Raw genomic sequence first — 25,260 nt, forward strand, 5'->3', positions numbered from 1 at the left:
GTTCAGTTTAACGTGTCCCATCGAGGGCTTCAATGTCCCATGTAGTTCAAAGTTTCTAAGGATGTGGGTTAAGCCCATTTATGACCTATAAAGTCAGGGGATGCTAATATGGGGACAGTTGTGTTGCCTCTTTGGTGGGGTAGGAAGGAGTGGGGGAGGGGAGAGGGGTTGGTTGGGATGATGGACAGGGTTCAAGAGCATCACCGAAGATTTAGGTGAGATTAGTTATCTAAACACCCTGATTGGAAATGTACCACTGAATTTAACGAAGTCTTACTAACCACTCCCACAACTCTTACAATGTTAACATTCTCATGTTACGAGAAAAAAAAAAAGCCCGACTTGAAACAACTACAGTGTGATTCTAGTTGCATGTACTGTTCTTAGATCTGGGGCCTGTTGATGTAACTTCTTTCTGTGACACTGAGCTTTGTGAGGTTCTGAGGCGTCTAGGAGAGAGAGGAGGGTCTGCTGCCCACCCAGAATGCTCAAGAGACGTGTGGTCTCCGGGGCCCTGCACTCAGCCACTGGGCCCTGGGCTAGGGTGGTTTTCACCAAGAGGCCTGAGACATCTGTGCTAGGGCTGCTTTCAGGCGGACTACAGGGAGATAACAGCTAATCAGACCGCAACACACATTAGAGGTGCTTGTTTGGACTGAAGAAAGAAAGGAACAAAACCCAAATAGATACATATCCAAATTCATACTTACACATGTATATATGGACACACTTTTAAAAAACAAGTCAAGTGTGGAACAAAGGCAAGACCTCCAGAGCTGCCTGTAACTGCCTTCAGGCAACGATTGGAGTCAGGATGGGGACCTGGTAAACCCAGCTCTGGTTCCCCAGTGCCTAATCCAGTTCTCACCGGCCCCGTCCAGTCCCTCTTCAGCCCTTCTCCGGTTTGTGTTTCGCTCTGTAACTCACACATGGGATGAAGGTTGAATGAAGACATTTATTCGTAAAACCAATTCCTGACACTGAAGAGATTGACAGGCAGGATGTAAAGGGGTGGTCGCTCAGAGGGCCACATGCACACCACAGTGAAACCCGGGAACCGGACAGACAGCGCTGCTGCCAGGCCCACCCACGTGACTTCCGATCAGCCAACAGGAGAGCAGAGTCCTTTCAGCGGGCGTTCACAGATGCAGAGATGTCCTGTGAGAAGGCGATTTGCTCTGGCCTCCACCGTGGAGTGGCAGGGAACGGGGGCCTCCTTTCTATCACCCATGGCTTGTTTGCTTCCTATAGACCCGCTGAAGGCCTCAGTGGTCCTTCACCTGCTGTCAGGAGGGCAGCAACACACAACATCCTGGCCCTCTCACATGCCCATCCTTATGCTCTGTATGATCTGGAAGATAGCTGGAAGAGGAAAGAAAGCAGACAGCTCAGACAGCAGACAGCTAACGCTGGAAACCCGATCCTCTCAACAGCCCGCTTCTGCTGACCTGCCCCTCGCTGCCTGCCTCGGAGCTGATTAGATACTCCTCGATACGTTTTTAACAAGGGGTCAGTGAATTTCTTTCAAAGAGACAGCCTGGCTCTGGCTGTTGGTGGATGCCTCTGGGATTAATAGATAACTTCTGCTAATTCCGCCAGGCGCCGCAGCCAGGAATTCCCCAGGCATGGAGGATATCCCTGGCCTCCTTTCCCATCTCTGCTCTGGGGCTCCTGGGGGGGAGATGTGGGCTTTCGTGCAGAAACGCATGCATTAAGCAGTTCGGTGAGTCTGCCTTTCAGAACGCCCATGACCTGTAAAACAGTTCCGACGGGGAGGGCAGCCAGGTGTTCGAGTCCACACACAAGGCTGGGGTCTGCTGCCAGGCCCCTGAGCGCATCTGTCTTCCAGCTTCCTTGTGACTCCGAAGCCCACTGGCTCTCAGTGTGAGCAAAACTGACAAATATGGAGATCCCCCCCTTAATTAGGTGCAGCAGGGTCGAAGCCTGAGCCTGAAGCTCACAGAGAACTCACGTGGTGTATTGGAGTAAAACTGGTTAAGTAACATTTAGCCTGGTTTTGGCTATTGGCCTTCAGCAAAAGGTGTGTGTGTGTGTGTGTGTGTGTGTGTGTGTGTGTGTGTGTGTGTAAAGTTCTGTCCTGCTTTTTAAGAACACCTTCCCAGTGACCGGCGTCTCTTACTGCCGGTGAGGATTATGATGAACGGAAGAGGATCTGCAGGTCTTCACTACGATTAATTATGATTTTTTTAGAGGGAGGCTGGGCATCATTTAATCACTCCGTATAAAAACAGAACAAACATGGAACTGTCAAAGCTCTCATTTCCTCTTTCTTTGCACAAAGTCATCCCAGAAAACACCCAGGGAGCTCCACTTCCTAAGGGACCACAGGAAAGCGGGGCTCTCAGGAACCACAAGAAAAGCAGTCATCTGAGTGCTACCACCTCAGGGGACTAGGCACCTGGAGGCTGCATAGTTCATATCCTAATGCTTGAGACCAGGGTGTTGAAGATTTCAAGTTTTCTTTTTTTTTAAATATTTACATACCAGTGAGGTTTCTTAGGAATCGGTCCCAAGCCTCAACACTGAATTCATGTGTGTCTCAGATACACCTTACAGCCCGAAGGTAGCATGGCGCAACATTTTGACTAATTTGTGTGCGTGAAGCAAAGTCTCATGGCCTTGAATTTTTCCACCTTCGGCATCATCATGTCGTCAACAAGAAGCCGAGACTCCAGAGAATTTCAGATCTTAGGATTTTGCAGTGAGGTATTCAACGTCATGATGTGTACATGAAATGTGTTTGGAGACAAGAAAAAACGCCGAAGGGAGCCCTGGGAAATCTCCCTGGGGTGGCTGGATTTTAAGGTAAACAAAGTGCTATGCATTTGTGTGTGTGCAGGGAGTGAAAAGTTTTTCTCTAGAAGTACTGTACACATCACCATCTTCCTGAACTGGACAAGCCAGTCACGAAGTAAACAGTATTTCCATGAACACCCAGTGAGAATACATACACATCACAATGAGAAACAATAGGTAACAATCCTTTACCGTCTCCTGGGGACACAGTGTTTGACCCTGGCTCCTTCCATCTCTCCTGATCCTTGCCTTTGACCACATCCCTTAGCATTGTATAGATAGCAACTTATACTATTTAATTCTGGCTATGCTCACGGGTTTTCTTGGCTAATTTTGGGACCTTGGCCGGCTCTGGGTGGGAAAGTTTCCCACAAGAACTTAAAAAAAAAAAACACCCTGATGTTTTTGTCTTCCCTAGCAAGCCCGACAAGAGTAGGGATGACGCAGTCAGTGGTCTGACTCGGTCACTTTAGGGAAAAAAGAAAACAACACATGCGTGTCATGTTCTGGGATGAGAGTCCTTCGAATCTTGTCAAGCAAGGTGACTTTACAGAGACCAGAAGGTTACGTGACAATGGAACTAGGTTGAATCCCAGCCTCTGTGAGTCAACAAGTAAACCAGGTCGTCCCCCTCTCCATGCTATCAAGAGATTAAGTGATACAGAATATGTTAAGGCGCCTCGCACACCAAACACACAACACATGTAGTCATACCTGCTGCTTACTGGAACAGCCTGGGACCAGCTATCAGACTTTTTTAGTTTAGATCTGAGGCTCATGCATATACAATGAACTAGTACAGGAATGAAACACAACTGTAAACATGGAACGGATGTGTTTCATTTATGCCCACCATACACTTGTCTTGAAGATGATTTCTTTAAAAGAAAACTCTGTGTGTGTGTACTTGCTCGTCAGTGTGAGCATCACGTATGTACTGGGTGTCCTTGGAGGCTAGAAGAGACCATCGGAAGCTTGGAGCTGGAGTTATAGGTAGTTGGGCTGATGTGGGTGCTGTGAAGTAGGTTAAAGGGTTCTTAAGCCCTGAGTCATCTCTTCATCCCCTGAAGATCATTTTATACAATATTTTCAGTGCACCTGAACTTTGCCTGTGGCCCCTTCATTGCATGAGGTCAAATGTAGAATTTCCCAATTATGGGATCACGTTAGCACTCAGAACCTCTTAGCTTTGGGGACACTGGGTTTCAAATGTTCCGATTAGACCCTGAACCTGAATGACTATTACAGTGCTGACCACTGCCTGCCCTTGCTCACCCATGAAAGCAGCACTCACAGAAACTTCGGGGAATTAAAGTTCTGAGTCCTACTTTCTCTGTTTGAAAAGACAGATGACCAGGAATAAATATGGTGACCTATGGGGAAGTCTACCTGCCCGTAGTTAATGCTAACCATGTCACCTCTTCCTTACTGTCACGCGAGGACCCATGGGCCATAGGTCATTGACTAGGAAATGGGCTATGTCTTAGTAGATCATACTTCATATTAAGTTAAATTTTGACTTTAGAAGTTCTAGGTCAGGATCAAACTATTGATTCTTTTTTTTTTTTCCAGAACTATTGGTCTAAGGAATCTTAGATGAAATTTGTAAGCCTCAGAGGGGCCAACACATATATTGAAACAATTTGCCTATTTGAATATTTTTGATAATCATATCTGATCTTAACTGACGCCTTGGGTTAGCTTACCAAATATTTATAACTTTTACTTTGTCTACAGAACAGCTCCCTCTTGGAGAAAAGACTGAAGTCTATTTTAAGCTCACATCTGAGATGGTGGTGAGATGTGGGTGTTTATTGTTCCTTTTCCAGTTGTACTGATGTCTTCAAGGAGTTTTTTACGTTTTATACCGATTATTTTGCTTGACATTCTGTGTGCCCGCCAACACGGCCCTGCGGTGTGACCCCCACTCTGAGTGCTGACTTCCCAGGCTGCAAACAGGAAGGCAGCCAGCATCGAGATCAAAGTGGAGGGGAGGTGGGGAGTCTAGACCCTGACAAGTTAATAACTTAACAGTGGGCGAACAAAGCTGAGAAAACAGCCGGACGGCTGCAGGAATGGGGCGGAGGGCAGGCTAGACAGGAGGGAAGAGAGAGGCCTAGAGAGGGCAGTGAGGCGGATTCGAGGACAGCCACCAGGTCCTGGGCGGATGCGAACAGGCTCAGGAAAGTCTCTACCAGAGGGAACACACTTTACACCCCCCCCCTTCTGTGTTTGGGATCCTGACCTTAGAGATCTGAGATCAGTGGTTCTCAGTCTGCCTAACACTACGACTCTTTAATACAGCTCCTCATGTTGTGCTGACCCTCAACCATAACATTATCTTTGTTGCTACTTCATAACTGTAATTTTGCTACTGTTATATATCGTAATGTATACACGTTTTCCAATGGTCTTAGGCGATCACTGTGAAAGCCATTGGACTCCCAAAGGACTCACATGTTGAGAACCATTGCTTTAGATGCTCACTGCTCAAAGTTCTTCCCTCCCCTCTTTGAACCAACTCAAGCTTCAGTGTATCAGATGTTCTAGCTCCCTGTGGCTAGTCCGCAGAGTTAAGGGCCACTCAGCCAGTGATTCCTCACAATGGGATTCTCCATCCCTGAGCAGCGCATCTCCACTGTCTGGTGTCCAGCTACTGTTAGGCTTTCTCTAAATTAGTGACATCATCTTGTATTCTAATATCATCTATGACCTGACTGAGGAGGGCCTGTGGCCTCTATGTGAGGATCTTGGGATATCTAATCTTTGTACTGCCCCAGACATCCTCCTAGGTCCAGTTCCCACCATCTTTCCTGAACTCTGCAATGACTTCCCACTGCTGTACTGATTCTCCTTCGACCCCCTTTCTACAAGCTTCTCAGATTTAGCCTTTAACAGGAGCAGATAGCGTGAGATTATCCCCTGTGTAAAGCAAACCAGAAGTGACTTCCTTCTCACTTCTCAATAGGACTTCCATGAGCTGCAGATTCTGGCTCCTTCCCGCCTGTCCAGAGTCCCTGGGCAGAGTCTTTCCCATGCACAGGAAGTCTCTCACGATTTCCAAAACTCCCTGGCTCGGCCACTCCAGGCCCTTCTATCTGAAATCCGTGCTTTCTCCTGCCGCAGCCAACGTTCTCCATAAACTCAAAAGGTATTTCCTCCAGAGAGAATGTCTTTGACACCTTGGAGCAGACAGTTTTAAACCCGAGTGCATGACATAATCTCCTAAGAATGTGTTGTAACATTCTTTCATGATTGCTAGAAAAATCAAATACCAAAACAAACAATCCACAAATAAACAAAAAGCCCCACCTCACTCCATCTACATCAGCACATGAACTGATTAGACCGTTGTTAAACCTTTCAAAAAGTGATCAACATTGTTAGCAATTAAAGTAGTGGAGACCAAAACTGCTGTGAGAGTCTGTCTCATGCCAGTCAAGAATACTTTCATCAAGGAAAAAAACAAAACCAAAGTAAAACAAAACATCGCTGACATCAAACACTGCAAATACTGGTGAGGATGTAGAGAAAGAAAAATCCCCTATTCCATGCTGGTGGAAATGTAAATTGGTTGGGGGCACATGGAAGTCAACACCCCAGAGATGCCAGTGTGTCTATGTTAACAGTTTGATTATTCAATGGACCCAGGCTGGATGTAACTGTGGCCATGAAAATGCATGAACCCCTGGGGGTGTGTTTCAGAGAAAAGAGACAGAAACTGGGACTCTGCTCCAATAGGAGGCTCAAGGCCTCTTCTATTGCAGAGAAATCATTAGTGATAAGACAGATCAAGAGAGTTGTCAGGAAGAGATCAAAGCAGGCCAGTTCAAAAATCCTTTAGGCAGATAAGGTAACTATAGAAATCAACCTTTATTTTTTAGTAAGAAGAAGAAGAAGAAAAGCTGGTTAAAGAAAAGTATGGGTCCCCTGGAAGTCAAGTAGAAATGTCAGGAGAAAAGGCAGAGCAAAGCGGACCCAGTAAGCTCTTGAAAGGGGAAACACAAAGACACAAGCAAGGCGCCATTTTCCACGGACTGTTCTGAGAAGAGACTAAAGAGATGCCAGAGAGAGGTTAGGGAAGGAAGATGTCAAAAAGCAGGAGTCATTAACATAGTTCAGGATGCCTACGCGGGGGCACATGGAAAGAGTGCCACAGGTCACCTTGTGAGAGTTGATGGTTGCTGAGATGTCTCCTCCAGACTGTCCGTCTTGATCCTTTGGGGCTGTCCGGTTCTCATGCACCTCATGTTGGTCTCTGGGGTGACTTTCTCTGGGAGAAGTTTCCAGAATGTTCTGGCAGTCTCCAGGAAAAGCCAGTATTTATGTGGTCAACCTGCAAACATTGGGGATTTAAGTCCTTCCTGGAGTAAGTTTCCAGGAAAGAAAGGGAGTGGGAACACTGGTGAACCAATGAAAGAGCAGCCTGTGGAGGGGAACCAATGAAAGTGCAGCCTGTGGAGGGGAACCAATGAAAGAGCAGCCTGTGGAGGGGACCAATGAAAGAGCAGCCTGTGGAGGGGAACCAATGAAAGAGCAGCCTGTGGAGGGGACCAATGAAAGAGCAGCCTGTGGAGGGGACCAATGAAAGAGCAGCCTGTGAAGGGGAACCAATGAAAGTGCAGCCTGTGGAGGGGACCAATGAAAGAGCAGCCTGTGGAGGGGACCAATGAAAGAGCAGTCTGTGGTTAGGGAACTATCTGTGCATTTGGAAGCAGATGGTCAGACATCTGGGATATTTAGAAAACAGTTACCTTGCAGCAGAAGCCAGAGGCTGTTCTAACAGGAACTCTATTCAGTGTAGTCGTATGCAAGGTCTAACGTTAGCAAACTCTTGCTCCACAGTACTTTTAGGAAAATAATATGAGAGGGAATGTGGGCAACAGAAAGCAGGTGGGGTTTGAAGTCTCGGAGTCCAGAATGCTAACCTTTAGCACACGGAACCCTGTGGGTTTGGAGTCTCAAAGAGCTAGGTTTGGAACTAGCTATCTCAATTTTTAGATATGAAATTCTGGTTGGTTTTCTCTATGTGCGGCAGTTTTATGGTCTGGGAAAAGGGTGTAGCAGCCTCCTTGTTGGGGGCTGTGTCGTTACAAGAGAAAATAGCATTACAGTGAGTTCTCAGGAAACGGTAAGTTCAATGGTAGGAACAAATCTCGATCTCACGCTGTGAGCTAGATGAGAAGGCGGTCCTCTGAGAAGCAGAGAATAGGTTCCCTCTGTCCCCACATCTCCCCGTTAGATGCAGCTGGTCAAGATGGGAAAGGGTGTTTGGTAGCTTAGTGCTTCTCTACCGCACCATGTAAGAGTGTACCAGCAAGAAGCAGTGCTACTAAATAGGGTTAATTAAGCATTTACAGTCTTGGTCAGAACCTAACTGGGGAGGTGGCCGGCAGGAGGGAAGCTGTATGAAGAGCCAGTGGCATCATTACCATAAGAAGAAACATAAAGCGACCACTGTGCTGTCAATGAGCATTTTATCTGTTAAGTGCCAATCCTCAGAAGGAGCTGTTGGGAGGGCTGAGTTCAGAACCCTCCGCTCTCTTTAACAGTGCGAAACATGAGGCATAGAGTGAGCATCAGGAACCCGGACAAGGCCACACAGCTGGGAAATGGTGGCCAGACCTGGTTTCAGCTGACGCTGGGTTTGCTGTTAGAACCCTCAGTAACTGAGCTAACTGTCCACACAGTGGCTTTTGCAGCTGACACACTCCAAAAGCCGCAGCAGCCCTTCACAAAAGTTTCTTAGCTGTTGCAAACCGTCCTATTTTGGTGTCTGTCACCACAATGCTGGTGATCACATGAGCATCACACAGGGAGCACAGGACAGAAGAGGCTAAGGGGAGAAGTTCTTTATTCTTTCACATGTTTCTGCCACACTCGTGACTGTCTTTTCTCTCTCCCATATCATCCTGAACATAAAAGGCTTTAAGGAAGGCTAGGGTGTGGCCCTACTGGAAATGCATGTCTACCAGGGCATCCACTCAAGGACAGAGGTGGACTATCTGACCCTGGAGGCTGGGCACGGGGAAAGAATTCAAGCCCTGCCAAGAACATCCCAGAGAATCAGTTCTCATCAGCTCTGAACAGGCTGTCCTGAAAAACGCCCTGCCTGTGATGTGGTATCTCTGTCTCCACCAACTCCTGCAGGCACTGTCCCTGGAGAGTCCAGGAGAAAAGTGCAGGCCGTCAAGTGACAGACAAATGCACTGTCCCCACCCAGAACAGGGGGAGTTGGCTGTACAGTGCCAAACAAACAGAGCAGGCTCTGTGCTCAAAGGCTCTGACTCTGTAGTGAAAAGCCAGATCCAGTTCACTATTTGGTGAGGAAAGATGGTTGCTGCTTTCTACAGATAGGAAAACCAAAGTATCTAGCAACACAGGGCAATAGGCCCCCACATACACACCGATAAACACATAGGCACATACAAACACATACATACACACACAGATACATAGACCACAGAGATACATATAAACACACATAAAGATATATAGACACAGGTAGATGTACATACATACAGATACGTGCAGGCACACACATAGGCACATGCACACTGACACAATGGTACACATACGAATTCACACACACACATGTGCATACATGTACACAACACATATGCAGACATTTCCTCAACACATACCTTAACCCCTCCACAAACACAAACACACCTTACACACATACGCACAGACATAGACACAGGCACACAACACACATGACTACACATTCATTCACAAGCATACAGAAGCCTAAACATATACATAAGTATACACACACACACACACACATACACACACACACACACACACACGACCATATAGCAAAATACACATGGACGCACAAACACATATGCTGACACAAACCCATGGAAACATAAAAATCCACAAATAGACACAAATAGACATAGATGTAAATCTACAATTCAACATATACACATGTAAACACATGGACACAGAAACACATGTATATATAAATATATACATATGGAAACCTGCATATCTATACATAAACACATAGGTATAGAAATATAGAAACAGAATCTACATGTATTAACATGTAGAAACCTACACATTGCCTAACATATATGTATCTAAACACATACACAAAGGCACGTAGCAACCACACCACCACTTCAATTAAACTGTTGCTCTTTAATTTATGAAGCTTTTAGCAGAAGTCCTCAGTTTTCTACGGGAAAAGGGCTGCAAAGCGCTCCTCCAGGGTGTTGTTCTCAGAAATCGTTGATTATAAAACACACACTCACTGGAAAAGTATGCAGCACAGAAAATGATGGAGGAAGTGACGGCCACTTCCTCTAGTTAAGCCTATCCACTGCACATTCCCTTTGACAGGAAGCTTGAGAACCCTTAACACTCTCAACTTCTAATTAGGAAATGAATATTGAGGTTTGACAGAGAGAAGAAACAGAATGGAAATTAGGAATGCGTAAGGGAGGAATAGCTGGGAAAGAACTGGGGTGTTGACTGGCTTTTAGGAGGTTCTGGCAGAGAAGCAAAGGATGCTGGGGATTAAATGGCTCCACTGACCACAGCTGAAGTGGGCTCAGGAGAGAAACAGCACAGTGAGGCCGTCAGAAGCATGCACATGCCAAATCTAAACTTGAAAACACTGCACAGATAGCCTATTAAGGGCAGAGCAGATGTTAAGGAGGCCTTTGGACAAGGAGAAAAGTGAAAAACATTGAACATAGTTTTTCTCTGCAGACCAATAAAACGTTTAGTCTAGGCATGACAAAGAAGAGGTTTTCGGCTTTGGTGACCATACCATGTACATGGCAGACATCACCAATCAATTGCTACCAACTGTCTAAGGATTTGGGGAGGGGGGAAAGGAGTACAGCCCAACAGCAGTGTTTTCCCTAAGCATGTGTGGAGGCCCTGGCTGAGTCCCCAACATTACAATGTAAAAACACCAACTGAAGAGGAGGAGGAGGAAGGGAGGGAGCAGGAACCTAGGAATTATAGTTTGATGCACAAGTAGTCACAAGGAAATCTCTCAGTGGTCTTGGGAATAGCATCAAGTCTGCAAGAGGCGCGAGGAGATAGCAGCTGGAGTATTTGTGTGATAGTGTCTCTGCAGGGGACAGTCACAGAGTGACATTCTGGATGACGCTTGTCTCTGAGTCTTGAGATAAAAAACAAGCAGTCCTTCAACTAGATAAACCATCCTGCAGAGAGGATGGTCTGGAAACTCAAGACTGACTGCTCCAGGAGATGCTTATCAGTAAAGAGGCCCCACTCACTGAGGGAGGAGAAGACAAAAAGAGGAACAAAGTGGGAGGCACAACCTCGCACAGGACACTTGAGTCCCACGGGCTTCACTATGGGACTGTATCTGAGGAGATGAAGCAGAGAGAAACAAATCCAGCCAGTTCAGCAGGCTCACGATTTCCAAATCCCAGGCGAAGAGCAGGTATTTGATAGAAAAGTAAGTTTTACATTTCAGATATAATCTACATAGTATTAATAAAAATAAACCCAGCTACTAGATTAAACACAATGTTAACAAAAAGCAAGAAATGGTCCAGAGATGTCCCTGTTGGGCCACAGTAGTCTCAAAAAAACACACGAGTCCCACTGTTTTGAATCTCACAGGAAAAACTACACAAAATGGGAGTGTGTTTGCATTTCTTTAAGGAAATGAAACTGTGTTTTATGCTCAGTCTGAAGAATAAGCCTGTGTTCTCCGAGGTTGTTCCACGAGGTGGTATTTCCCTTCTCTTGGATGGGGTGGTGCTTGTGTCTTATGGTACAGGGAAACAGTGTTAGCCCTGAGAGCTGCCCTCATTCATTCCCAGAAGCGAGAGGAAGGCAGGCATGCCGGCTGATGGTTTTCCATAGACCAAGAATGCAAAGTTGAGGCTGGGTCTGCCAATCAGACACACAGCCTGGGAGAAGGAGAAAAGACGTGCGCCCTCCAGAGCTGGGCTGACATTTTCTGAGATACTGGTGTTTGCAGGGAGTGACGGCCGGTTTGGGCTCGTAATGACCCAGATCCCCAGAACCATTCAACATCCGTGGTAGACTGCCCCCACCCCGAGTCAGAGTCTTACTACAAACTTGAGGCTAGCCTCAAGCTCATGATCCTCCTGCCTCAGCCTCTTGGGTAAGTGTGGGAATTACAGGCACCACCAAGCCCAACTCTCATCTCCGTCCTCTTGGCAAGAAAAACAACATTGAGAGGGACTAACTTGTCTGGTGTCCTTCATCTAACCACCCAAGAACCCTCATGGCCGGCAGGTTCATTAGGCTCCCGCGCTCCAAGGGCTCTTACTGGGCTGCCAAGTCGTCCTTTGCTCGAGGCGGCATTTGCGGTGGAGATGCAATTATTCTGCAGGTGCATTTTATGCAACCTCAGCACTTGTGCTCCTGGGTAGTTATCAGAGGATCTAGCCATCTGCCTCAGCAAGGTGGGACTCAGACGCTGGTGACTTCAGGCAGCCCCGGGAGGTCTTCTGCTTCATCTGACTTCTCAGTGTGGCAGTGGTATTTCCTTGATGTGGGTTTGTGCTGAAGCCTCTGGGAACAGACTCCAGAAAGGGCAAATGCGCCAAGTGAGGAAGGCCACAGGAGGGCCACCAAAAAGCCATACCGGACTCTCATAGGTTTGTTAACCAAATTCTCCACATAGTGGAGCAAGGGGGACCAGTGAATGAGCACGGGGTGAAATGCTAGCTCCCCAATACCCCTAATTCTCCCTGAGACTACAATTGTAAATGCATTTCTTACTATAGCCTGACCTGAATATTTATTTACCACCAGTTCTGTGACACTATTTCTAAAAAGGGCACTTTGCTCAGCCAATCACCATCTAGGGAAAGCAGGTCAATAAAATAAGGGGCTGGAAGCTGAGAGACTTTCAAAAGATGAGCACGGATGATCAACATCTTCACCCGTGAGAGTTGTTACCTTATCTTCAGTCTCCACGAAAATACACAAATTAAGAGACGCTCACAGGAGGAGCCCACAGATGGCAACAAGCTGTGACAGGGACTTAGTGTGAAAAAACTTTTGCCTACACCAGGGGTATATGGTACTCAGAGAAGAGGCAGAAGACAGAGAGACGCAGAGGTGTGGAACCCCTGCACTGGGCGCTAGTCCACCCTGCAGAAGCCTGGGAAGAGCAGTGCCGGCCTTTCTCTGTACTGTGGGAGACACGAGGAGAGCATCTTCCCCTGCTGGCTTTAGAACTGGTCCTGAGGCAGGCACTGCAGGGATGAGGGTGCACAGCATCCTAGTGTCTGCAGGAAGGCGCCTTCCTAAAGCAGAGAAGCAATACAGGAGCTAGAGTTGACAAACATCACATCCTTTCCAATGGAGAGAAGAGAGGGAGGGGCTTACAGTCTGTGACCCTTGAAGGACTTAGGGGGAAGAAAGTCAGGAGCTGGAACTCAACAGCAGGAAGGTCCCTCTCCTCAGCCCTGTGTGCTGACGGAAGCCCTCCTCCACAGTTGCTGAGGTACTGTGGTCAGTCTGGGGTGCAGTGTCCTGGCCTCCCCTCCTTGCCACTCCCGCCAAGGCCGGAAAGCGCCTAAGGAGTTTGCATGCCAAAACCTGGCATAGAGCCAGACTGCAAGGCTGCCAGGTGCAGACAGTCAAAGCCAAGTTGAAGGAGGCTGTCTTACTGTGGCTTTCTCTAAGTCTAGACCTCTCATCGGTGACCTGGAGATAAAATATCGGCTCAAAGATCACAGTACTGGAAGAAGATAATTATATTTCAGGCTCAAAGTTCAAAATCCATCTGTGTGCATACTGGTTATAAAGCTCAACAGCACAGAACCTTTTAATGTAGGTTGGCCTGCTTAAGGCAAAGGTTTATTTTGTTTCATTTTTAGGTGAAAAATTAGGCAGAACATCAGAGGTTGCGAATTCCAGGTGAATATATCCACACAGGGGAAAGAGTAGTATTAATAGATCGATCTTGTAAAAAGAATGTGTATTATATGGATTATCACCTGTCAATTTCAAAGCCTATAGCTTAGGCAGGACATGGAAGGTGGGACATCCGGGAGGAGAAAGGATTCTGGGATGGAGCCAAGCACAGGAGGTCCTCGGGAAAGATGAGACAGACACGTGGTTCCTGAGCACAGCCACGTGGCAGAATATAGGCTGGAATACACGGGTTATTTTAGTTATGATATAATCAGAGCAGAGCCTAGCTATATGGCCAAGGTATCTGGAAATATGTTTTGAGTCTGAGTCTTCCTTCTGGGAGCACGGGTTTGGAGGAAGAACCAGGGCTTAACTACAACAGTCTCTCGTGTTTGTGTGCAGTGTTTCCACTGATACATGCTGACTTCAACACGTACTACTACGTACTGTACTGCCTAACAGATCACAAGGCCAACACACCTCTCATGGCCGTCTGTAAACTTGGCCACTGTGGAAAGACAACTGACAATCAAAACCTTCAAGTCATGCAGCTCTACAGGAGCTCTTGAAAGGTAAACCGGGCATCTATCTGTAGTCTGAACAGTACCTGACCATCTGTCCACACAGCCGCCACCCACTAACCCTCCTCAGCACTCGCTGTGCCAAGCACTGTGCAGGATCTACAAACACAGTGGAAAACAAATGCTGTGTTTCTGTGGGAGGATAGACAGCAAGAAAGGAAATGATGTAATCCGACATGATGCGGACCAGAGACAATGAAAGGCCGTGCTAGGGGATGGGGTTCTTTGGGGTAAAGAGGGGCACAGATGCACGGTGAGGCGAGGCCCTCAGGGAACTGATGTGAAAAGAGGCTGGGTGGGACCTGACGGATGATAGGGCCCCTCAGAAGCATGAGGTCACCGTGACGGAAGCAGCATGTACAACCAAGAGTGGTGGTCATCCTCCTGCCTCTGTTGGTCACAGGTCTTCTAGGCTATCTTCTGAAATTGCTAATGTTGTACTGTAAGAGAGTCACTGGGGTGCATCTGGAAGAACAGTCTAGAACACACATCTTCTGAGGCCGGATTGATTAAAACATCTGCACATTCAGAAGAGAGTGGGGATAGAGTTTTGTGTTGTTGCTGCTCTTGTTTTTGAGACAGGATCGCACAGTGCAGCCAAGGTTGGCCTAGAACTTTCTGTGTACAGCAAAGCTGACCTCAAACTGATTATCTTCCTGCCTTAGCTACCCAAGTACTGGCATTACAGACAGGCACCATGGCAGCTGGCCAGGAATAGGCGTTTTGTTCCTTTGGGAAGTAGGTACCCCATGCCTTGAAACAGCTGTGGATTGGGTGAATGCATTCATGTCAGTTCTGAGGTCACTCATTTACTGGGTAGCTTTTCCCAGAGAAAATCTGATAAGGCTAAGAAATTTTATTTTTTGAGCAGGTAGTTTTCTTTTCTTGAAACATCAAGTTCTCTTTAAAATATTTCAAACACAAGCAATAACATCCCCCAAGTGCTTCAGATGTTTCTCCTCCCCCCACCCAGCTTCTGTGACCTTGGGAAAGCAATCCCTTGAAAATCAAGGAAGGGGGCTGTCAGTGGTGATGGCCTTCTCTTGATACTGGAGCAGAAGTGTGTCTTGGTCGGATGGATGCCTAAGGAAGACAGACTTCTTGTGCCTCCTGTCCTCAGGAACACTGAGGTGACAGAGAAGGATGGGGACCCCAGAAGCTATGCCCTACCTTTAGATAAAGTGACATCCACTTGGCATGATTGCATAAACTTAGTAGTTGGAGCCCAGGGGCCCAGGCAAGGCTCCACAAACAGCATTCACCCAGAACTGTATGGTTTTGTCCTTGCTCATGTCCCTTGTGCATAAACATACACGTATTCACAAGTGTCTAAGCACAGCTTCTCCGAACTTTCAACCCAACGTATCAAGAGACCTGTATCTACAGCTTAGGTCCAAGGCTCTGTTCTGTTTGAGATTTCTATAGAATGCTCTAAGGCCTCTCCCTGCCTTTGGAATGTGGATTTATCTTGAGCAGATAGGTATTCTGCCTTCTGTTCCAAATCTCTGCTCGGGCTGTGTATCTACAAAACAACTCAGCTGACCTCAGCTTATATAAGACATTTAACTTCATGTAATCACTCTATGACTATATGATTCGATAGTGTATGAACTCCGCCTTGCCATACTCGGGACAGAAAATAAATAAAAACCATTAAGATTAAGGTTTAAGGCTGCAATAAACTTGAACCCCAAATCAATGCTTCTATGTGTATTTAGGTTGTGAACAAAGCATGTTTTTTTTTTTTTCAAGGATAGTGGAGAACATAGGCTATAATTCAGTGAAATACCATACCTGAGCCACAGACAACAAAAACAAACAGGGCCAACAGCCATGGCCCAACAGGATATTTCTCTTCTTGTGGCCTCTGTAAGGGAATAGAAAAATTAAGGTTAGGTTCACTGATTGGGGACACATTTACAGGGTGCTGCTAGGCACAGTGTGTACTGAGGATCCTACTGTGTATGAACGACAGACTTGGTTGCAACTCTTGATGGGTTTATATGGCTGAGTGGAGCCAGTTACAAAAGATTGGGCTGAATTCTGTAAAACAAGCCATTTATCACTTTATTACTATGAATGAATTTAGTCTAACATGTCACAGAGGTGAACGAGGTATATATAGTATTCTAAAGGCTAGTGATAGAACGGTGATGGTGTCCAGGCTCATGCAATGTCATCTCTGGATCAAACGGCTCACTGCAGGCATTATTATTATTATTATCATCATTCCTATTTTGCGGTTGATAACTTGAGGTTCAAAGTTTGTTACTAAGAGATGGGGTTCCTTTCATTACTAAGCTTGGTTGTCTTCCATGACCATCTATCATTCCCGGGTTTGCACATCCCCAGAAGGACCAGACATTTCCCCTACAGCATCAATATATTAAAGATGAAGAGCGTCCTGGTAGCCACAAAAGCATTCTGAGGAGTGGATGGTAGAGGAGCAACAATTCTAAGAGAGCTGGTGAGTCCTAATGATGCTTGCAACGCAGAGAAGTCTCCAGACACTGGTAAGTGGGGCAGCTGGGTCTCAGAGCCTGGTATACCTGATGCTCTTCTCAAAACAAGAGCCAGGGTGTTAGGGGACTGGTTCTAATGCTTTGAAGTAATCTGCCCCCCAATCAGGAATCTGTGTGTCCAAATGCTAAAGGTCCTTATCCCCAACTGGTTTTTGATTAATCAATAAAGAGCCAATGGCCAATGGCTGGGCGGATAGACTGAGGCAGGACTTGTGGATTTGCAAGGGCTAGGAACTGGAAGAGAGAAAAGAGAGGTCACCATGTCTCGGAGGGAGATGAATCAGACTTAGAGCTGCAGAAGAAAATTCATCCAAAATGTAGGTGGGAAAGGAAAGCGGCCCTATGGGGAGGGCTGCCTAGAAGATAACAGGGCAGCAAAGATAAAACAGATTTAGAAGGTGTTGAACCAGGAGTACTGGAGGGAAGTGTGGCTAGCCACAGGGAGGACCAGCCTTTGAGCTCATCAAAGCAAATTTTACATCAACTGACAAATGCTTGTGTGTGTGTGTGTGTGTGTGTGTGTCTGTCTGTCTGTCTGTCTGTCTGTCTTTTATTCACCAAATACAGATAGCTCTTAGGCTCTTGTGCACGTGCAACTTGTCAGGAGCACACAGCGGTTAGCTAAATTCACTGCTTCACAAGGTTACAATACCGATATCCCTCTGCCAACACCCTTAGGCCTGTGTGGAGATGCTCCTAAAGACCAAATAAATGAACGGAACACACCTAAGTTTTAGGTTAGACATCAGAGAAAAAAGCAGTGACTTATCAGACCCAAACAATCAAGAGAGACTGGGGGTAAGGCTCAATACTGAGGTTGCTTCCTCAATGACTTGAGCAAAGGATAGGCTGCGTCCAGCATGAGCTACAGCGCGTGCAGAGAGCAGCTCGCTGGTAGAAAAGACTATCTGTAAACGTTCACTTTCGGAGCAAATCACAACCTCAATGTGGGCTTCAGTTAAAGACTGGACATTTGACTGTGTACGAAACATCAACTACGGCTGAAATACGTGGGTGTCTATGCAGATCTGACAGCTACACATTTAAGAGGTGCACCCTCTTAGTGTTTCAAGGGAAAATGAACACTGCTCCTCCGGAGAATATAATTTTCTGACATGTTGAGCAAGTTTTAGTAAAGTTTTGAACAAAACTGTACACGTTTTCTTCAATTTGCTTTCCGGAAAAGTTCCCTGTATTAAAACTACAGTATTTATTGATAACTGCCATTCTATATTTAATAATATTCATTTGCTGATGGCACATACCTAGGATCTTAGAAGTTACGTGGTTGTGAGTTTGAGACTACATAGTAAGTTCAAGGCCAGCATGGGCCACAAAGAAACAATCCTGTTTCATTCCATAGCTTGGTGGCAGGGCACTTACCTAGCATGCACAAGGCTTAGTCCCCAGTACCAGGGTGGGGGAATTCCTTCCTCTTCCTTCTCCTTCTAATAGGTTAAGGTGCAACTTTAGGTCTCAAATCACCCATCACCATCTTAGCCTTTTGTCTCTGCCACTCGGGTATGCCATTTGCATGACCGAGAACATTTTCTTGGCATTTTTAATAGTTTAGAATTATTGACTCCCCAGAGAACATGTTTAATATCCCTATCTCTGCTGCACTGCAGGCCCCAAAAGGACCGGCAATGAGTTCCTTTGAGGCATCAATGCAGAGCAAAGTCCGTCACAGACTTAAATAGAGAAGATAATAAATGCTCATTTAAGAACAAATGAGCATGTTTCATTAAGTGTGACTTCATAGGTCAGGTAAAATGTGAGTCTACAAAGATTATTGCCCTTCTTTTAATTTATTGTTTGACACGGGCTTTCTTCTAGCCCAGGCTGTCCTTGAACTCAGGTGTGTATCCAAGGATGCTCTGACCTTTTTCTCCCCTTCCCCTTCCAAGTATTGGAATTACGGGCATGCACCACCACCCCCAGCTCTATGTGTTACTGGGGATCAGACTCAGGGTCCCTGAATGCTGAGTACAGACTGAGTGACACGCTCAGCCGTCCTTTTACACTTCGTAATTGATGGTAATGAATTGATGGTAATGGTCATCCTTGGATTTTGCTTACTAGATGTTGAAGTAGAGATCAATGTGTCAATAGCAGGCTGATTTTGACTAAAGACTAAAGCTACCCACTCTTTGGCCTCGACCGGAAGTCACAATGTAATAGGTCGTTGCTTTGGACGAGAAAAGAACCAAGTAATTCTTTAAGAATTTCACAGTATAGCTTTAGTGTGTCACATAAGATTAGGCTAAACTCAGATCAAGTAAATAACAGGGATTTTAAAGTTACTTGAGCAGAGTATGACATCTGTCCTTCCCTGCTCTCTTCTAGAACCGTACTGTCCCAGTTCCTCTCAGGAACCAACTGCAGTGCCACTGTTGTAACTCACGGCACAGTATGAAAGGTTCACCTCAGCTCTATTCCCAGCAAAGCCAATAATAAGGGAATCCACGAGTCTATACGAATCACTTGGCTACGAAGGATGCCAAATGGAGCCCTGTATTTTATACCTACAGTTAAACACAAATTATCATTTCATAGTCCTGTGTAGATAAGACAAAACCCTTTTGTAAGACGTTCCCCAGTGAATGGAAGTCAGTTGTGGATTTTCAGAGCCCTGGAACTCATGGTTGATCATGCCGCCAGTACCTCCCGTTCAGAGTCTTCATTTTTCCTGGAAATTGTACCAGTACAACCCCCCGGGGACAAGTCACATAAGCACCATGATATTGCTGCAGAAGACAGAGGAAAAGACATTTCTACAGTGACTCTGTAAAGAGCAAGGCCCAATATGTGAAGGGCTGTCTTTTTCTTTGACAAAATCATTGTGGGGCAGCTCAGAACTCTGCAACCTGAAATTCCCTTACACTGTAAAGGAATTCCTACTCCCTCGTCCCCAAACAATCCTTCATTTTCTGTTTCTTGTATCAGTCTGCTGTCTGGGAGGAAAGCGTTGGTTTACGCCAAAAGACATTAGTTAACCGGAAAAGACGAACATCTACCGCAACCTTGACAGAGGCTGACTTCTGAACAGTGAGCTTGATTTTTCAACTGGAACTTGCAAATCTAAGTCTATACAGGATTAGTTACTTCTGTTTGGCCTCGGACAAGGGTCAGGGGAGGGCAAGGGACAAGGTGCATATTTTACATTTCAAAGCAGACTTGGCCTCCAAGGTCTCCCAGCATTCCTAGGTCCTACTTGGAATGCCCTGCCCCCATCCCTGCCAGCCCAGAGGCTGGGTGGAGGCTGTCCCTCTCCCAGAGGCCCTTCCCTATATATTATCCAGACATTTTGTCTTCTCTCCCCCCCCCCCCCCAATTTTGGTCTCCTCTCTCTGTCTTCTCTTCTGCATGCACCTTTTCTCTTCCCACCATCCCATGGTGATTCCCACAGCCTCCTTCCTCAGGGCCAGTGAACTTGCCCAAGAACATCTTCCCAATAAACTTGTCTTTAATCTAATCTAATTTGGCTTGAATTGGGTCACTTCACTGGTGGAGAAATAACCTAGCAACTTCTATTACGGTATAACTAGGTTTGGCTTGTAATTAAAACAGTAAGAGTGAGGATTTACAGAGAAAAAGTTTGTTTTCTTTTTGGATGCTGATCCACTTACAATAACTAACCAAAAGACCCTTCAGAACAACTGAAACCAAAAGCTTGTTGGGGCTCGGTTTTGAAACCTTCCATTACAAATTTAGTCTGGTCAATGAAAGGGCCTCACAGGCGCCAGGCCCTATTGAGGAGGACCATCCACGGTACAGCAGAGCCTGTTAAATGCACTTACACCATACATTAACTCTAACTTAAATGTAGCTGGGAAAGTTGAGTTGGACTGCGGACACACAGCGTTTTCCCAGTTTATTTTCTTATTTTGAAGCCAATTTTTTTTTTTGCTTTGTTTTAGGTCCTCAACATTCTCTCAAATCTACAGAGGCTGTCGGAGAAAATTGCCTTGCAGATCCGTTCTTGTGCGTCTGCCCTCACCCCCACATAAGCTGTTGACTGAGATAATTTTACACGGAAACTTGGATTCCTTCATTCATTAGAAAGAGCTGCATTATTTCCACTAGGTCAGCAAATAGGTCTGCCATCTTGAAGAAGAAGAAATGAACTTACATTAAATTAAATACATGCCCTCAATGTCAACTTGGGTTGTTCCTGTCCCCACCCAGGAAAGCCTCACAGGGAAAACAGAACCTTGCAAAAAATACAGTTTCCATTCTATGATGCCTTGGCATTTTGTCCCCTCTAATCACAGCTAAACCTCCCGTTCCCCAGAGAAGGAATTTTAAGGGTTACTTAAGCCTGAAGCTGTATATAAAGCTCTGAATGGAGTTTGACGCCATGGCTTCTCTGCTACATTCTGTTTGGTTTAACAAGAATTCCGGTGTGATGACTACATATCCAGCTTTTCCCTCAGTTAATCAAACCAACATCATTTCTTTGCTAAAAAGCACTGCCTCATCAAGTCTGCGTTTCCAGACAAACCCCAAGCTTCGGCCGGACTTCCCCTTAATCCTATGGGATAATAGACTCCAGGCGCCTTTGCAAACCAGTTCTTCTTAACGATGCAACTCGCTCAAGCCTTTGGGTGGTTCAAAGTCACGGGCCTGACATTTCCTGTAGCAGACACCCTGGTTTCCTAAAAGAAACCTCTTCACCTAAGGTATACAGTTTACTTAAGATTCCAGGGGTAAAGCTTTTTTACACACAGTCTGGGAGCAAAGAACCACGGGCAGTAAGCTCGTCTCTACAGTTACAGTACCATAATGAGCCAGAACCGGTAGGGTGAATGATTGGCAATAACGATGCATTTAAGCGTTGGCAGAGGCGCCTTCATTTTGCAAGTGAAAGAGGAGGGTGGAGAGAAATATAGCTCGGAATCTCACGTCCTACTTTAAATCCTTTCAATATATATGTACAGGGAAGAGAGACAGATCACCACAAAAAGGGTGGAAAGAAAATCTTAGCATGGGGGTGGGGAGAGTCCAGGGGCGGAGTCTGGAAGCTGGGGATAAGTGGCATTCTATCATTTGTTCCTTCCTTCATTCATTCATTTACCTACTAGGCTCCTAGCCCAGTTGGCTTCACTGGTCCCTAAGATGCGGTTTTAGCTTTTCTTTCAAGGACGATGGCTCATTCTCTCCTGGGGAGGCTCCACCAACCAGAGCCCTCTCCGCCCATGAGAAAGCGGAGCAGTCTGCGCCCCCAGAGCCCGGCTGGGTCCCCCCAGCCTGCGGGACCCCGGAGGAGGGGCCGGAAGGACTGGCTCGGAGCCCGAGGACCGCCCGCTCCGCCCCTCTCCGCCCCGCGGGTCCAGCCAGCTCGGCCAGGCCGGTGCCGCCCCCACCTTACCAAGGTTTTGGCTACGTTGCCCCTCTGGGTGATGTTTTTGCTGTGCTTCTCATTAGCCATCCGGATCCGCTGTTTGGCCACCATGGCTTGGGCGCTAGAAGATGCTCTCGACTCCCACCTGCAAGGATGGCCGGGGTAAGCCGTAGCCGCAGGGCCCCGAGGCTCGCCGGGGCGCTGCAGGTGGCAAGGCGCGGCCGAGCCCCGCGCACCCCGCTCCCCGAGCCCCAGCCAGCCAGCTCCAGGGAGAGGCCAGCGCGCGGACGGAAGTAATCTCTCATCTCAGGAAACCCTCTCCGACTTCCTCGCCATCCTTCCGGTCCCCCCAGCTACCTACCCTGCGCGGCCACCGAGGCAGGAGGCGGGAAGCGGGAGGCGGGCGCTGCTACAGCGCCGCGCGCCTAGCCAAGGGCACGGTGGCCCAGGTTGTCCAGGTCCTGAGATCGAACGCTGCGGGGCACAGGGTTCGGGCGACCCTGCGTTTGTGCGTGCGTGGGGGGTGGGGACGCAGCCGCACCCAGCCTGGTGACCTCTGAATGTTTCTTGACCACCTCGGGCCAGGAGAGATTAGGGCGCTGGTGCTTCAAGCTGAAGGCTAGACCCTAGGCATAGAGCCTCAGAAGACAAGCTGAGCCGGACCAGTTTGGGAAGTACTGTTGCGAAACACCCCAAAGGAACCTGCCCTTCAGGTGTCTGAGGAAACCCCACTTTCTACAGGGTTGTGAGACGAGACCCTTTGTGACATGGGAAGAGGAGCCAGGAATCCTCTTTCTGGTCCCTGAAAAATGTAGATGAGGGTAGAGTTGGACCAGGACTTCTCACCTTGGTAGTGGTGGGCATCGCTCTTGTAGACTGACCGCGAAGGTTGTAAGGAACCTCTTACAACCAGCACAGGAGGATTTGATGAACACTGCCCATAGCCAAAGTGTTGACCAGGCTTGAACTCCCATTTCTGCCCCCCGCCCCCACCATGGAAGGATGCTGGCTTACTTTTTCTAGCTTGCTCAACCTGCTTTCTAATAGAATCTAGAACCACCAGCTCGGGGATGGCCCCATGGGCTGAGCCCTTCCCCTTCAATCCATAACTAAGAGAATGCCTTACAGTTAGATCTCATAGAGCCTCAACTAAGGCTTCTTCCACCCTGAAGAGTCTAGCTTGGGTCAAGTTAGACAAAACCAGCCTGTACACCCTCTATCAACTGGCTAGAAATCTTTTCACTTGAATCAACAACTACTAGCTTCATAAACATGAATAGCCACCATCACAGGACCATTCAAGACTACTCTGGTCCCTGCTTCTAAGGACCACTGGCCTTTGTGCAGGGAAAGTGTCTGGGCATCTCTACCTCTGCGGTGCCACCTCCTGAGCAGGGCTATTGTAAAAGACCCACAGGTGCCTCTGTCTGTCCCTCGGGTTTTTCAGTAACTGGGCAGAGTCAGGACAAATTCTCACTGAAGCTGACCGGAGCCAGGCTCTAGGGGACATTCAGAGTAGTGAGGTTGATAGGCAGTGTCCACTTCAGGACTTCAAGCAGAGTGTTCCTAGCTCCACGGAAGGGACCTTACTATTTCTGGTTGTTTTCTGTTTGTTAGGCAACAATCTTTTGTCTCTGATCTATACTTTATGACATTTCAAATTAATTTTAATTAGAGGACCTGTTCACAGTAAAAAGTCCAGTGAAGTCTTCCACTACCACATTTTCTAAGTTGCTTTTCTAGTGTCCTGTTATTTGTCTGTCTGTCTGTCTGTCTAGACACCTATCCATATATCTGTCATCAGCCTGCCTATTTGTGGAGTCCCTTCAAAAGTCCAAATAGAAGCCAAGTGTGGTGATAAATATCTAGTCTCACACTCCAGAGGCTGACACAGGGGGATCTCTAGTTTAAGGCCAGCCTAGGCTATATATGAAGAGCCTACCTAACACGGAAGGCAAAATCACCAAGACAACAAATGGTGATGCCTTTCTGTCACCTTGCTGTCCCATACTTACTGTATCAAAAGCTCTGTCATAACTCCGTTTTTATACTTGCCCCCACAGTATGAATATACAGTAATATAATGGACAGTGCCATTGGTAGGTGACTGCCCACACCCTTCATGCACAATAATATCTCACTGGCTGAACAACATCTCTGTGCATGACCTTTGCAGGCATAACTGTGTGACATTGTGGTGTATGTCATAATTGTCACTATGCTTCTCCAGCCTTGAAATCTCTATATTGATCCGAATGCCTTGTGTCTGCTAAAGAGCACCCTTAGTTTGGAGGGGTCCTGGGTAGCTGATAGATGGAGAATGCTCACTAGAAAGGCCCAAGTGTGACCAGAGTTGGGACTTTTGTCCCTGTTCCCGACCTCCGGAGGAGGAAGAAGGGCCACAGGTTGAGTTGATTACCAAGCCAGTGATTCAGTCAACCACAACATCATAATAAAGATTTTATAGAATTGCTAGGAGATTTCACTGAGCGAGCTGCTGGGTGGCCAAGGTCACAGAAGGTGTGGAAACTCTAGCCTGCTCCCCTTACCCTGCCTGACCCTTGCTTCTCTTCCTTCTGCTGCTTTGTAAAACCTTTGTAACACAGGCTCAGTGTTTTCCTGAGCTCTCTGAAACATTCTAGCAAACGGCTGTGTTAGTTACCCTCCTCATTGCTACAGACAAAAGCAAGGTCAGGAGGAAGGGTTTCATGGCTGGCTGTCCTGGCAGCAGGCCCTCGAGGAAGGTGGTCACGGCATCCAGGAAAGAAGCAGAAGCAGTGAGCAGCCCTTTTTCTGTGTCTGGAATCATAACCCGTGAAATGGTGGTGCGCACAGGATAGATTTTACCACTTTGGTTAGCCAAATCTAGAAAGTCTCTGAGACTTCCAGAGGTCTGTCTCCTGGGTAATTCTAGACCATGTCCGGGTCATAATCCAATGATCTATCACATTAGATTGCAGGGGGCCATGGGAGCCTCAGCCTGTCCCTGTTGCTTGGCTGTAACAATTGCACTGACTTGGACTGGCATCTGAAGCAGGGGTTACTGAGGCCTTAACCTGTGAGTTAAGCCACCTCCAGCCTGAGGGCACCCGTATCCGAACTG

General features: G+C 47.0%; 1 protein-coding gene across 1 annotated transcript; it reads right to left on the minus strand.

The window, feature by feature from the left end:
* Positions 1–1,321: 1,321 nt before the first annotated feature.
* On the minus strand, positions 1,322–22,268 carry SERP2 (stress associated endoplasmic reticulum protein family member 2; the record flags this gene model as incomplete). Its single annotated transcript, XM_080916841.1, has 3 exons — positions 1,322–1,362; positions 16,086–16,158; positions 22,185–22,268. 3 exons carry the CDS (start codon positions 22,266–22,268, stop codon positions 1,322–1,324), a joined length of 198 nt encoding a protein of 65 aa, XP_080772967.1.
* Positions 22,269–25,260: the final 2,992 nt, after the last annotated feature.

This window comes from Micromys minutus (assembly GCF_963924665.1).
Source record: "Micromys minutus genome assembly, chromosome: 5".
Classification (NCBI taxonomy): domain Eukaryota; kingdom Metazoa; phylum Chordata; class Mammalia; order Rodentia; family Muridae; genus Micromys; species Micromys minutus.